The 15189-nt window shown below is 30.4% G+C and overlaps 1 protein-coding gene across 3 annotated transcripts in view; it reads right to left on the bottom strand.

Annotated features, from left to right (window-relative positions):
* Nucleotides 1-2969: 2969 nt before the first annotated feature.
* The window catches only part of LOC106460902 (ATP-dependent RNA helicase dbp2-like), a 24865-nt gene continuing 12645 nt past the window's right edge, over nucleotides 2970-15189 (bottom strand). For 2 of the 3 annotated variants that reach the window (XM_022387708.1, XM_022387707.1), the window contains exons 7-14: nucleotides 14835-14995; nucleotides 13945-14117; nucleotides 13753-13798; nucleotides 12932-12996; nucleotides 10312-10373; nucleotides 8694-8753; nucleotides 6708-6947; nucleotides 2970-5060 (exon numbers count right to left, since the gene is read on the bottom strand). In XM_022387708.1, coding sequence (XP_022243416.1) covers nucleotides 4450-5060; nucleotides 6708-6947; nucleotides 8694-8753; nucleotides 10312-10373; nucleotides 12932-12996; nucleotides 13753-13798; nucleotides 13945-14117; nucleotides 14835-14995 — 1418 coding nt within the window. In that variant the 3' untranslated portion in view covers nucleotides 2970-4449. The remainder of the gene's footprint in view (nucleotides 5061-6707; nucleotides 6948-8693; nucleotides 8754-10311; nucleotides 10374-12931; nucleotides 12997-13752; nucleotides 13799-13944; nucleotides 14118-14834; nucleotides 14996-15189) is intronic. The other variant, XM_013920661.2, reaches the window with a different exon arrangement.

Genomic DNA, 15189 nt, shown 5'->3' with positions numbered 1-15189 from the left:
TTATGTATTGATCACCACAAGTTTTACCTGTCACTTAAGCTTTTATTATGTATAATTAATATTAGCTATATATGGTATAACATTACATCATTTTTTGTAAATTCCTTTTATAAGTCTCATTATTATTATTGCATTCAATTTTTCAGCTTTTACAGAAAAGTTAAATGTCAGATTAGTTGTGTTAGACACAACTCCAAGTATGATTTTTTTTCATTACATTTAATGTGGCTGTATTTTAATTAGCGTATCAATATTCTAGCTGTTTAATTTTTTTTTTCATAAGCATACATTATGACAATGTCCTCCACTCGATTCCACTCCTAAACAGTAATATATGTTGTAGCATTTTATCTCAGATGTCAGGCTCCTCTAAATCTACACTGTTGGAGTCATTTGATGGGTTTTTATTGGTCAAGATACTTTTAGGGATGATTGTGGAAAAACTTTCTTACACATCTACAACAGTGCTTGAAGTTAACTACTAGTGTTTGTGCATGCTGCAAGGTATAATCAATTATTTCTTTAATGTTAATTCCATTAACAATATTAGATAGAATGTTTAATATATGTAGTTTTACTTATTTAATTTTCTTGCATTGTTAACTTAGGACATAACCCAAGTCTCTTCAGCTGGCCAAATAAATCTTGTGTACAAATATAATAAAAGTACATTTAATTAGTTATATTAGTATTGCTCCAAGTAGGTAGTTTGTTCTAATTGGATGTTAACCTTTACACTTCATATTTCACTAACTACAAAGTACAGTCACCACAAAGAATAAAGACAGCCTTGTGTTAACTATGCATACTTAAAATCAGTTTTGACGTCTCTGAAGCATCCTCAAACTGTTTGGTGTGTTCTAGTGCATGTGGAATGAACTCTTAACATAATTAGAATTGTAGGTTAAACTCAGAAGGAAAAGACTGTGTGTGTGTGTAGCATACAAGAAAAATTTATTTCCCCAAAAGGAGGTGGAGGGCCGCCTAGAGGGGTCACCTGTTTTAACCTATTCCACCACTATACGGTTGTGTGTTGTCTGTCAGTCAGTTAGTAGACACTAAAATTAAGTCACATAAGGGACACTTAACATTGCAATTTGTACTATCGTGACGTAAGTAAAACGTGTGCATGCCATGAATCACAAGAAGAATTATGCACACTCTAGGTTACAACACAGTATGACATAGCAAGAAATAAAATTATTTGTTACTCTTAATTTTGGTTTTATTTACTCTTGAAACAGAACACTTTTGGGAACCCTGCAGAAGTACATCTAATTTAGATTCCTTATTGCTGGCTTCACTCAGAAATAGTCTTGGCCAAGGATTGTAAGAAGTCTGTAATACTTCCATGAATTAATGTTGTGTTTGTTATCAGTTATGGTCAAAATGGAATTTGCCTACACTTTCTGTAACTTTCATTGTAATACACCTTTAGAGTACTACACTGAGTAATGTTAGAATTAGCTGAAGTTATCCTACTTTAGGACTACTAAGACAAGTTAAACTTATTCTATCCTTAAGCAAGCCCGAGATCATCTAGTCAGGTTAAACTTGTCCTCTCACTGGACATAGAGGAACTATATTAACAACTTAGCTCAACCTATTTTAGAATATATCTGACAAGAGTTACGAGTCAAGTTCAACTTGTTTTGCCCAGACCAATCCGTGTAAAGTTTTGAGAAACACAGAATGGTAAGTCATAACTCAAGATATGAGAAGCACTAAAGAAAGTCAAATGAAAGTAGATATTTTATCCTTGCTTTGGTGTTACATATTGTAAAGAATTTTCCAACTAGATAATCTCACTTTTTCCCTTTGATTTTTATGATAGGTGAATAACGCTGTTCATATAGACAAAACAGCCATTATTTTAAAATGTTAATTTCATTAATTGATAAACTAAATATATGAATATTATTTAGAATTACAGGAATTTCCAAATATACTGCTATTATTTTAATATTTCATTTGATCAGTAAATTCATTACAATATTTTAACTAATTTGGGTTTAATAGAACAATTTTTCCAACATGATTTTGTTAGAACGTGTATACTTGGTATTTTCAACCTTAATGGCAACACACTTGACACATGGGCTAAGACTTAGACCAGATCAGAAACCTCAAGGTTCAAGTAAATTTAGACCAGCAGCATGTTGTGGAGTGGGATTTTCCAATCATTAGACCAGTCAATATTTATAAAATGTTCTGCATTTATTTTAGCTCTTTTTTAAGCAGTACTAATTTCAGCATGGTTCATTTTAACTACTTCAAAGTATATTTTGGCAGTTAGCACATTATACATACACAAAGAATATATAAAAAGATCAGAATTTTAATCTAACAATCACATAAATGAAGAGCACGTGACAGGATTACTATTTAGTTCCTTTTAAAAGACTAATCACAGCACAAAACATGACAAGTAGGTTAACCAACTTGGTTACTTAATGTTCACTACTTCTGGAGTCCACATATTGCATCATGTTGAGTCATTTTTTGCTTGTCACAACACTTAGTGTAAAGATTTAAAAACAATGGATGAAAATTATCCCTTCCCCTTTTTTTTCTTGGTAATATATATATATATAGGAAACCCTATCAGTAAGTAGTAGGACAGTATTTTTGTGTGATTTGTATTTTTAGGAATCCTGTTGTGATGGAAACACAAGAAACTTGATGCCTAAATAGTTATGTTTACTTCCTACACTAAACAACTTATTTTTGTTGTCCAAAATAGGGAACTTGCAGGACAGAATGGTTATGGCATCATTTAAATTCCTTCCCTGAGGACAAGGGCAATCTCAATGATTTAACAGATTTGTAACCTAATTGCTTTATTTTGCTAAATCTTTTTTATCGCAATAATACACATTTTCTTGTTTCACCATTTTTAAAAATTGTGTCACATTCTAGTTCTATTGTTAAATCTATAAATGATCACCAAACTACTAATTTTTACCAAATGGGAATTTAAAATTACCTTTAATACCAATTTAATACATTTTACAGTTTGCTTATTGGAACCTGAAATCTACTAAATTATCAATACTTTAGTAATTTAACTCTTGTTTGCTGAAACTGAACTTGTGGCATCAACTGTTTACTTAGTAATATAATTTTTAAGACAACAATGGCATAAGGAATGGAACATTCAAATCAGTGTCAATATATATCAAGCTTTTTAACTGTTCGGAAATCAGACAACAATATAAATTTTTAATGTATCAACTAAATATTTCAACTAGAACAGATTATGTGAAGCATTAACTCTTTTTTTTTTTCTGATGATAAATTTTATACGTGGTTACAGTAATAAAACAGTATTATTAATGTCAGAACTACCAAAAACTATTGAAATAAAAAGATTACAACAGAAATGTGAAAGCACTATTTAGTAATATACATTTCAGTCTAAGAATTTTAATAATCACAAAAGCACTAAACATACATTTTGCCAGATAGTTTAGTTATATTACACTGACACCATATGGCCTGCCCACCTAATCAGAGCGACAGCCACACATTTTCCTAATAGTAATGAATAATAAAAATTATTTCAAATGTAATGTTTAGATCTGATGATTTGGTGAATAGTGTATTTTTAACAATAAAAATATAACTGATTTGTAAATGTATAATAATGTGCTTTTAACACATCAAGTATATTAATTTTACCAACCTTTATTACAGATATAAAACATAGATTTTAAGAGAAGCAGAACGACTTCCATGACACTGTACAAAGTCATTTTTCATGGCCCCTCAACACATTCATTAACAAAGGAGTCACAGATCACTTTACAAAGAAAACATAAAGGTCTAAGTTTTCAAACATAAAATGTATGTGTAGTCCACACTATAATTACTGCCCAAGACACACCACCTGAAAATTTGACAAGCTAAATTAAAATATTTACTTTCACACATATAACACCAATTCAAATTTAACTAAACCTAACAGCCGGAATACTTTAGAAGTCATCTTCTGAAAGAATTCAAGCTTTGATATCAATATATTTTATTATACTGTGAACTTTTACACTATAAAGTAAACAGCTAGAAATAACAATATTCATCAAAAATAAATATAAGTTATTTAGAAATAAAAAGTACCTTTTATACTGATGAAAAGCACAAAAGTGAAAAATAACAATGTACAGCTCATACCAAATTAGTACATTTCCAGACGACCTATTAATGAAAACTTTATAAGTTATATAAAACAGTACAAGAACAGGTTAGAATAGAAATGCTCAACAGATGATACATTTTACTTCACAAGTTTAGTTACGAGGAGGAGATGCTGGTAGACAAAGTAGAATAACGGCAAGAGTCAACAGATGATACAATTTACTTCACAAGTTCAGTTACGAGGAGGAGATGCTGGTAGACAAAGTAGAATAATGGCAAGAGTCAACAGATGATACATTTTACTTCACAAGTTTAGTTACGAGGAGGAGGTGGCGGTGGAGACTGGAACATTCCATTCATTGTTGATTGAGCTCTTTGCATCTGGAGGCCTGCATACTGCCCATACATGTTGGGCATCATCATTCCAGACATTCCCATTGGACCTTGCTGGTTAGGAGCACTTGGTCCATTCATATGCATATTTCCAGCATGTTGCTGTGGCTGTTGATGGTTATACATCTGGTTTGGCTGGTTTCCAGTGTGTTGATTTTGTGCTTGTCCTTGCTGGTTCACTAGCTTTCCATGGTGCGAGTTAATCATCTTACCACTTCTCTGATTTGGTGGACCTCCAGCATGTGCACCAGAAGCACTGCTACCAGAATGACTGGCCATGTTGAAATTTCCCATCCCTTGAGGCTGGGGAAGAAGAGGCTGTGATGGTTGGTTGCTGAACTTATTTGATTCTCTTTGGTTTGAAAAATTAGAGCTTGATCTTCTTCTTTGGTCCTGGTCATTACGACCCCTCTCACTTCTATCCCTACCACCTCTTTGACTACTATCTCTTCTGCTTTCTCGTCCATAGTTTTGATTGTAACCACGGGTCTCACTTCCCTGATTACCAGGGTTCTTCCAGCGATTGCGACCTTTGTAACAATTAAAGAATATAATTTTCAACATTAATAGCAGTAACATCATTTTGGTTAATGCAATATTCTAATTAAATACTGTACACCCAACTAGAGATTTGTAAAAAAAAAAATTACATGTTATAATTTCCAAAATTGATAAAATCATAAGCATTTAAATAGAAATAAAAACTACACAAATCCTACCTGGAGACTTACTCTACGCAACACTGAAGAGAAAGACTATACTTAATGGTAGTGGTTTTTATGTAAATATTACTAACTTGAAGTTTACTAAGAATATTATAAAATTCCAGCAAACTTTTACAAAACTGTTATCACTTATTTTTCTGAAGCCCACCATATTTAAAACATGATTGATTGTTGTTGAGCACAAAGCCGTGCCCACTACAAGTATCAAAACCCAGTTTTTAGCATTGTAAGCCTTCAGACTTATCACTGAGCTACTGAGGGAAGATTTACAAATAAACTTACTGCTAATGCTAACTAAAATACTCCATTTCTTATTTTTAACTAGAACAATTATTATATCAGATTTCTGAGTAACACATATAGTCAGTCAGTCAGTGACACAACTGTTTTTGTACATCCTAACCTGCTATGAGTTGAGTGAACATAATTTAACCTGCTTTTTTATTTGTCTTCGTATCACGAGTCTATACACTGCTCGAAATACTAATCTAACTTTAAACTCACGACAACATATCCAATGAATAAAACATAATTTAAATATGTTTTTTAAACATTTATCACGTTTTTAAACAAACACTTGTCTCACTACAATTAACGGATGAAACAAACAGGTAAAGCTCACATAAGAGGGCAGTGTTGCAATTATAGTCTTGTTTTATCTAAAAAGAGAACAATCTTAATAATTGAAAATTTCTAACTTATGTTCATTAAATAATAAAAGTTGTAATCTAATGTGATTGATATAATTATCAAATATATGAGTGGTCAGATTAAAGCACAAATTGTAACACCAAGAATGGAGAAAACTGCTTTATGATGCATCCAGGAGCCACAGATTAAAACTAGCTTAAAGCTCTTCTATGAATCATTTTCACCATCATAAAGTTTTCAAAAAAAACAGGTTTTTTTGTCTTTATTTTGCTTTGATTCAACACAACAACATTCATTCTGTTTCCTTTGCTGTTGAAGCAGAAACTTTTTTTTTTGTGTGTGTAAAAAGATAAGGGAACCCATTTTTTTTCCTAATTCAAGTGTTATAATGAACACTGAAATATAACAAATTCATGAATCATAAAAGAAATGTGAAAACTAAATTATAATTTAGGACTAAATCTTTAGGCAAAATCTCAAAATTTATACTCCTTATTGCTTTAGTGGTCAAACATTTACATCATGTGGCTCTTTTTCGGCAAAACTTGATTTGAGAATCGAAAACTCAAGACTTCTCCCAATAAATAAATCAAAGTAGCTGGATCTTTTATTTTTTTGGAACATAGATTTGTAGATACAGACTGAAAATTTTGTATTTTACCAATGGCCAAGATGTAGTGTTTCGGGAATTTGCACACCAAAATTAAAAACTAGTTATTAAGAAAATTACCTGCTTGAAAAAAAACAAACACTCTTTAATAGACTTTAGATTCTTAAAATTACGAGAGAAAAAAACTGTACCTCTTCCTGAAGAGACTCCTTTAGACATCTCCATCAGTTCATACAGCTTTGGGTTAACAACCTGATTGGCTTCTTTCAGAACAGATATCAAATCACTGGCCTGCTTAATGTTATTAGGTGTAAAAAAAGTATAGGCTGTGCCAGACTTGTTGCTTCGTGCTGTGCGTCCAATACGATGTACGTAGTCTTCAGAGCAGTTTGGGTAGTCAAAGTTTATGACAAACTTTATATCCTCAACATCTATATATATATATACACATAACAGTCACAAAGCCGCATGTGACACATGAGAAAAAAACAAGGAAATATATAATTAATTGTTTGAGGAAATGGTTGAAGCAATAATACATTTAATTTAAATGATTTAAAATTTTACTAGTAACTGATCTTTCAACAAGGAACGCTGGATATTTAACACATACCATATAAACACTGTAAAAGTTTATGAAAAAAGTTAGTATATTAAAAAAATGTCACCTTGCATCATACAAATTGAATAAAACCTCTACTGGTACAAATACATTACAAATTTTTAATATGGCTATGGTAGCAAGTTTTTTTTACTAATATCACTCTGGTACTTTAGAATTGGTCACATAACACGTTTGCAAATGTATCACTAAGTCTTCTTTATATAAAAACTGGACAAAAATCACAATCGATATAAAGAACATGTCTGTGCTATTAAAATTATTTGGTATTTTTTGCACAACCATTACAAGTAACTGGTAAATTATCACTTGCCTTTATATATAAATTACTTGAATATATCAATAAAATGAATACTTACTTTCAGGCTTTCCTCATAAAAGGTTCAAAAATTAAACACTTCTGTGAACTAAAGATTTCCAAAAACTATAAAAGTCTATTACAAAGCTTTAAACTTAAAAAATTAAGAGTTTCAAAGCACCTTACATGTATCAAACTACTACAATGATAAAGGCTCTGCTACAGATTATGTAAAAAAAAAAGTGAATAAAACAAGAGCCAACCAATTACCTGTGGTTGAATGGTCTCCTTATTTCCTCTCACTCCATGTGGGTAACAACAATTAAGGATAGCTCCAGTCATCAGCAGGACTGCGAGCCCCAAGTTAAAGAGACAGGCAAGATGCTTATAGAAGCCAGCCCTGTACGTCCTTGGAGGGAAGAGTGGACGTTGACAGGGCCTAATGGCACTTTACCACTTGGCTGCTAAGCTATTTGCCTATAAGGACCCACTGAGTAGCTGCTCTCTGGTTATTGCTCTCTTTCTGTATTGTTAATTTCCCAAGATCATAACTTACATGTAGAATAGTTTGCTGTGCTGATACCTGTTTGTACCTGAACATTTCTTACTGCTGCATATGCTATAATAATCCAAATGTTGCACAGAATACAATAAACCAGAGCAGCTGTTTTGACTGCACAACCACAGGTAATGATGACTACCAGAAGACTCAGAGTCAGGGGATGACATGACAGGTGCACAGCTGCCACAGAGAGGGAACGAGTGGACTCCACGTCTGACTGACCAACGGATTTATAGTAAGAGAAGTCAGCCAAAAAAAATCCTACGCAAGGTCCTCGACGAAGTTACAACCTTGCGAAGGAACAGGTGAACCAGCTACAGAGGCACCGAATGTAACTGCCAATAATTACAGTGCCTCTGAAAAAGAAAGAAGAAAACCTCCCATTAACAAATATTCAAGAAGTATAAAACCTTAAAACCTACATTTATTACAAATATGAACATTGAAATATTTAAACTTTAAATCTAAATATTTTATTTAAAAAATTAATATCAAATTGAACATGCCCTCTCAATCTTGTCATGCCAAACCCAAGTTTTATTGTCTGTGTTTCATATATATACATTTAAATACACATTAATAAAATAAAATCAATAAATAGTATTGAGATTAGTGGTAAATTTAAAAACTTTAAACTTTAGCTGAAAATTACCTTACACCCACCATTAAGCTTAATTAATGTATTCAACACATACCCAGGCCTCTGGCAGCCACATCAGTAGCAACAAGAATTGGAGATTTGCCTCCTCTAAATTCTATAAAATAAACACAAAAAATAATAAGCAGAAACACATAGTGAGCTATAAATCATAATATGGTCAGAAAAAACTTTCAGACTATGTTCTAAAAGACCAACAAAGATTCCACTGTTAGTATCGTTCTTCCCTACAAACATACATTTTGATTCTTAACATCCTGCCACTTGACAAAACAGCAAATGGCTGTCTTTAATTATTTACTAATCACCATACGTATTTATTAACTATAACAAGCAGCATTTTTTTTAAGTTCCAATGGTTAATACACTAAAATAAAAAACTTTACATATATATATTTAGAGTATACTGAGAAATGTGAACTTGGTTTCTTTTTATATTCTTTGTGTTCATTTGATGCCAATTAAGCCAAAGCATTACAAGATGTCAGTAAACTTTATGCTAATTATCCAAAAAGAATTATTTGTTATTCTAGATAATACAAGCCTTCTTCAACTAGTATCATTTGTCTCTTGTCATGGTGAGACCTATACAATGTAACACAGATCTAGATTTGGTTGTAGTTACTAGCACTAGTTATAGATTTTAGAACAAAAATTACTTAACTAAACAAAACTGAAACAGTATCTTCCCATAAGAAAAATCAAGTTAGCATAATAAATTCTGCCTTTCTGATCAAACTAGAAGTTTAAATTTGCTTGTAAGACTTGGCTTTAACATAAACAGTTGCTTTACAAAAAAGCATTTTACTAATCACTTCAAAATACTGGCGTCATTGCTATCTACAACAAGTCTAGATCACAACTTTTACAAGTAAATAAGGTCATCTTAAAACTATATAACCTACAGCAAAATGTTTATATTACCAAAAAAATATTTAATCCTAAGTACAGTGAACAAAATGAGAAGAACAGAGTCTAAGCAAACACTACTGAGCACAGGTCTTCAGTTAATTATTTCATACCCCAAAAAAATTAAAATTCTGGTAATGTGTTTAATGATGTACAAGAAAGTTAGATGTATAAAACTCATCTCTACATATTTCCTTAGAACAAAAATATAATAAATACACCCTTCCATATTCCTTTTTGTTACCAATCATGGTAAACACAGTTTTAATTACTTGAAGCTTATAAGTACTTGGACAGTGTCCACACATAAAAGTATAATGTAGTTAAAATACGTAGTCGACTGGTTAAAAAAAGAATAAAAGCATACTTAACACTTTAGTGCTAAGAATATTCAGCAATAAGAAACATTTTCTAGTTTACCAGTGTTTTACAACCAATATCAAGAAAGTTATATTTCTTGTAGATATCACTTTAATGGCTATAAAATAAAATAGTAAATCACAATTCCTTCCACAACAATTATAGGAGAGATTTTAATAAACAGAAGATAAGATACTCTGCTTACGGCTAAATGGTCTTCATAAACAGAAAAATGCATCATTTTATAACACATTTTTCTCAATCACAAAGAATACTCAAAAAAATATATACACAGAACCTCAGTTTACTGTTGCTTAATACAATACAACAAACCTATAAATGATGCATTTCTAAGAATGAATTGCAACTTTAAGGGCTTGGCTTACCATTTAATACCCAATCTCGTTCTGGTTGTGCTTTGTCTCCATGGATACACATGGCAGGCCATCTACAACCAACAATGCATTTGTGAATATTGATTCAATTTTCCATATATTCGTCTCCCATTTATGGCCAAAAATGTTACTAGTAGTAAGGATATCCAATTTCTGATTCAATGTAACTTAATCCTTATAAGTATGAATTCTTTACATTGAGTATTTTTAGTCAGTTTGATATAAATAATTGTCTTCAGTGAATTAAGTTACTTATTAAATTATTTTAGTTCTTTACTATACCCTAAGCTTACTTTAGATGAAAATTTTTAATAAATGCTGAATGATGCTTAATAGGTTCACACTTCTTTAAGCAAAAAACGAGGCTATTTTCATTATTTATCATAGTGGTTATATATTAAAATTTATGTAATAGTTATTTTTAGAGGGGTGACATTGATATTTCACAATTTTTTTTCCTCCTCACAGTGGAAATACTTAATTGAATTACATGAAAATAAGTACAAGTTTACTAAATAGTACCTAGTTTCTGTTTTCAAAACATCCAGATAAAACGATTTAGCATTTTTATAGCTTTTTACATTGTGAAATTTCCAAAATTTTGTCGAGATACAGTTTTGAAAACAAAACCATTAAAAATACATTCTTTCATCTCAGAATTTATTTATTTTTATCGCTGATCAGAGTTCAACATTAAATATCTACGGAGTTTCAACTTAATTTTAATCCTTTTACAAAATTCTTTTGATACTTTATTTTATCAATTATAAAAAACACAGCCAAAACTAACAAAGAATTATAGTGACATAGAACTGCACCCTCCAAAATGGTGTCACTGTTATCTCTCTCAGGCTAGGTATCATGATTTTTGCAAACAGCACTCTTGATCCAGATTATGTTGAATAAATATAGTTTATTTTCAATGAGTAATACATTAGCTGATTTGTTCATAATGCTTGAATAGAAAAAACTAACAATATTCAATGAACAAGAATTTAAGTTATCAGAATATTTTGCTAAACTACATTCACTCAACCTAACTAAGCTTACCTGATGTATTATCAAGATAGAAAATTTCCGTAGCTTTAAAATAGATAAAATTTAGTATCCAAAAAAATTTCTGGAATGAAAAACTATCTACAGAAACTATAGAAATTTCTAGATCTGGTTTTATTAACTAAATGCTGTAAACTTCACATTAGAATCCTTTGTTCTCCCTTACAGGACAGCAAGGTAGGTAGCATATTAAGAAAATAGAAATTACTACTCAAACCACTTTATATTATAATATCTTCTATCCAGTCGTTTTTAGGCATTGGTCCTAGCTAGTTACAAAGCTCAACTTTATTAGCAACAGTTCAGACCATATGCTGAGACATCATAAAAGAGTGGCAACTAAGGGTTGTAGTAATAAAACCACTGACAGAGAAGGAACATCATGTGAAAAACAATGACATTAATTATTATATTTTCTTAGGATAATAGTTTCTTGGCAAATATAAGTTTATACTTTAAACTGGCCAGAAAAAATAGAAATTAAAAAAAAAGATAAATATTTTGTTTACAGGCATAACTCAGAAAAAAAAAAAAGCTGTGCAGAAACAAAAGTTAGAAAGTTTTCATCTTTTTTTCTTGGCAAATTATACTAAATTTTATGACAATTTTTGTCACATAATGACAGAAAATATAAATTGTTGAAATTGATAAATTTATTATATTTACTTAAATTTCGAAATGTAATGTTCAGGTGTGCACTCAACACTTGGAAGATACTGACTGGTCATGATAAAGTTAAATGACTAATTTATATTTACCTTTCCTTTTTGAATTGCTTGATTTGTATAATGTTTAAGTGACATTTACATCAACTTTAATTTATCATTATTATGGGATTTTACCTACTTTATTTTAGAGCTTAGCAATGACTTTTTTTACATCCCATTTTTAATTTTCGTCCCATTTTCAAAACTATAGTGATACCTCAAATATCATTGTAATAAGAAAAGTGTTTGTAAATTGGGGTATTACAGAATACATAACATTTACAAGTAAAATTAACGCAATAAATATCAGTATATATATATATATATATCAGGGTTGTTTTTATACCTTGAAAAAGTTCACCATAACATTTATAGATATACTATCAATATTATAATTTTTCAACTATACTCCCTCTACAATATGAGGGGCCATATGACTACAGTTCTAGTTCATACAAACTTTTATGAACATTTTTTCACGCGTCTTTGGGTAAACTGTCTTTCTTAACCACAAAAATCACTATAATAATAATAAAGCAACAAAAAATGGGTGTTCATATTAATTGTATTTTAGACATTTTAACACAAGCATGAATTATAAAACAGATAACCTGTATACCAAAAATCCTTTTGCTGCATAATGCCATAGAGTTTTTGACATTATATCTGTTTGTATCCGTGCATCATACCATTGAAACTATGACATAAATTAACCTTCTTTCCACAGCTACACATACAACACATTCAGAGAAATCCCCACGTTTTCCAGAGGTTACAGCTTTCTTCTAAACCTATATTTTAGCCTTTTGGAGATATTAAATTCTTTACTGTAAATATATAACACTCACCCATCTCGTCTCATTCTTCTTGTAAGATCGTCAACCTTCTTTTTAGTTTCAACGAAAACAAGAGTCTTAAAAAATAAATGTTTAATTCTTTTTTAATAAGTATAGCTATAAAGTTGCATAATTCTACTATATACTCAAATTTAAAATATGGTTAATATAATACCCTGATTCTTCAGAATATGAAATTAAATCATAATGACATTAGAAAAAAAAAATACTAACGTGAAGAATCAAATTAAGTTTCAAAGTATACACAAATATCAATTTGGTAACACAATCTAATCGTAGCAGAGTTTATGAGCTTAACACAAGTTCAGCACAAATACTGCTGTAATAATTTTTAACTTACAATATATCATACAAATAAGAATAATTTAAAAACTCGTAGATAAAAAATATTCCTATAAAAGAGTATAAAACCAACAAAGGAACATCAGCTAAATAAGATCAAGATTCTAAAATGTTTCTAAATGGACCGAACTTTTCTATTCATTCAAGAAACATATATTAAGTCACCTAAAAAGACAGAGTACAAGGTTTTAACAACTATAATCAGAATGAATACAAACAAACAGTATATGATTTTTGATTTCAAACAAAAAAAAAGTTCTTCCACTTTTCAAAGTTAGGTAGATTTAAATTTACAAGTTGTAACTTTAAGAAAAAAAAACAACTTCAAACTCATTCAATCACTAAAATTTTTACATTATTTCATCTACATCAGCTGTGTTTTAAAATGATAAAATGAAATCACCCTATGATTCAAGGAATTATGATACTACAGTTAGTCACTCTATAATAATGAAAATACTAAAAGTTACCTTGTTCTCCTTTTCACCCATGATTTCTTCCAACAACTTCAATAATCTAATGCAATAAGTAGTGTGAGGATAAAAGTTACAAGCAAAATACAAGATCTAAACTACAGAATAATACAAATTCAATATCAAAATAACCATGAATAAAAACCAGAGAAACATAAAGTGATTTTAAATCTCCAAAATACCACTTACTTGTATTCCTTTTCTGTTTCTTGACATACATCAACAATCTGAAGAATGTTGTGGTTTGCACTAAGCTGAAGAGCTCCAATATTCACTTGTACATAATCCTTCAAAAAGTCCTCAGCTAAAGCTCGCACTTCCTTTGGCCATGTGGCACTCCACATGAGTGTTTGTCGATCGGGCTACAAACAAACATTTTTCTTTCATTGCTAACTTTATGTTTTTTTTTCACGGGATTAAATAATAAATATAATAAAGAAAAGGAAATCACTGAGAAAAGATCTGTTTTTACTTTAAGGTAGTTTATTCGTATGAAAAAGTTTGTACAAATATGACAAAATAATAAAGGATAAATTTAAAATAAACTGTTCTTTAAATTTTTCTGACAAACTAATAGTTTATAAAAGCATTATATATATTATAATTGAAAAGTAAATTATAATAAAGTAATATGCAAAACACTTTTTAGAAGACCAAATATAAAAATAAATTGTATTAAGAAGCATAAAAGGTTTATCAGATCAGCCTCTTACGAAGGTTTGATTTACCTAGCTCTGAAACATTTGAAATTTACTTAGAAATCACACAAATGAAATTTAAGGTTTTTGAGATGAAGAGAATTTTAAATCTTAAAATGAAAATCACTTTGTGCTTGTAGTAAGAAAAAAAAAAAAAAAGAACTATATATTCACAGACAAATGTTTAGTACAAATGCTTCATAAAAAAATTTTTTGTAAATAAAGAAACCTGTAATGTTTACTGAAAGTGTACCAAATTTTATGAAAATACATGTACTGTATTAAAATTTATAGTATGGAAAAGATAGCAAGTACTCCATGGTTATGAACTCAGTCAATTTGACCGAGTCAGTAGCGATAAAGTTAAGCAATCAAACTTACTCTGATCTGTTCAACTATCTTCCTAATCTGAGGTTCAAAGCCCATGTCCAACATACGATCTGCTTCATCCAAAACTAAATATGTACATCTTCGAAGGTTTGTTTTGCCACATTCCAGAAAATCAATAAGACGACCAGGGGTAGCTATGCAAATTTCAGCTCCTACAAAAACAGAAAAATCGGTGAGGCATTGATCTTAAAACTCAATCTAAGTTATACTTGATAGAAGCAGAAATAACATCATACTAATCTATTGTTTCCTTAAAGCTATCAAAACTTACTGATATTCTTCTTTTAACCTGATTACTACTACCTACTAACTTCCTGGGTAGCCAATGCAAGTGTTGCTATATTTC

Source organism: Limulus polyphemus, unplaced genomic scaffold, assembly GCF_000517525.1.
Source record: "Limulus polyphemus unplaced genomic scaffold, Limulus_polyphemus-2.1.2 Scaffold857, whole genome shotgun sequence".
Lineage (NCBI taxonomy): Eukaryota > Metazoa > Arthropoda > Merostomata > Xiphosura > Limulidae > Limulus > Limulus polyphemus.
The sequence above is the reverse complement of the archived record's forward strand: the minus strand, read 5'-3'. Positions and strand labels throughout refer to the sequence as shown.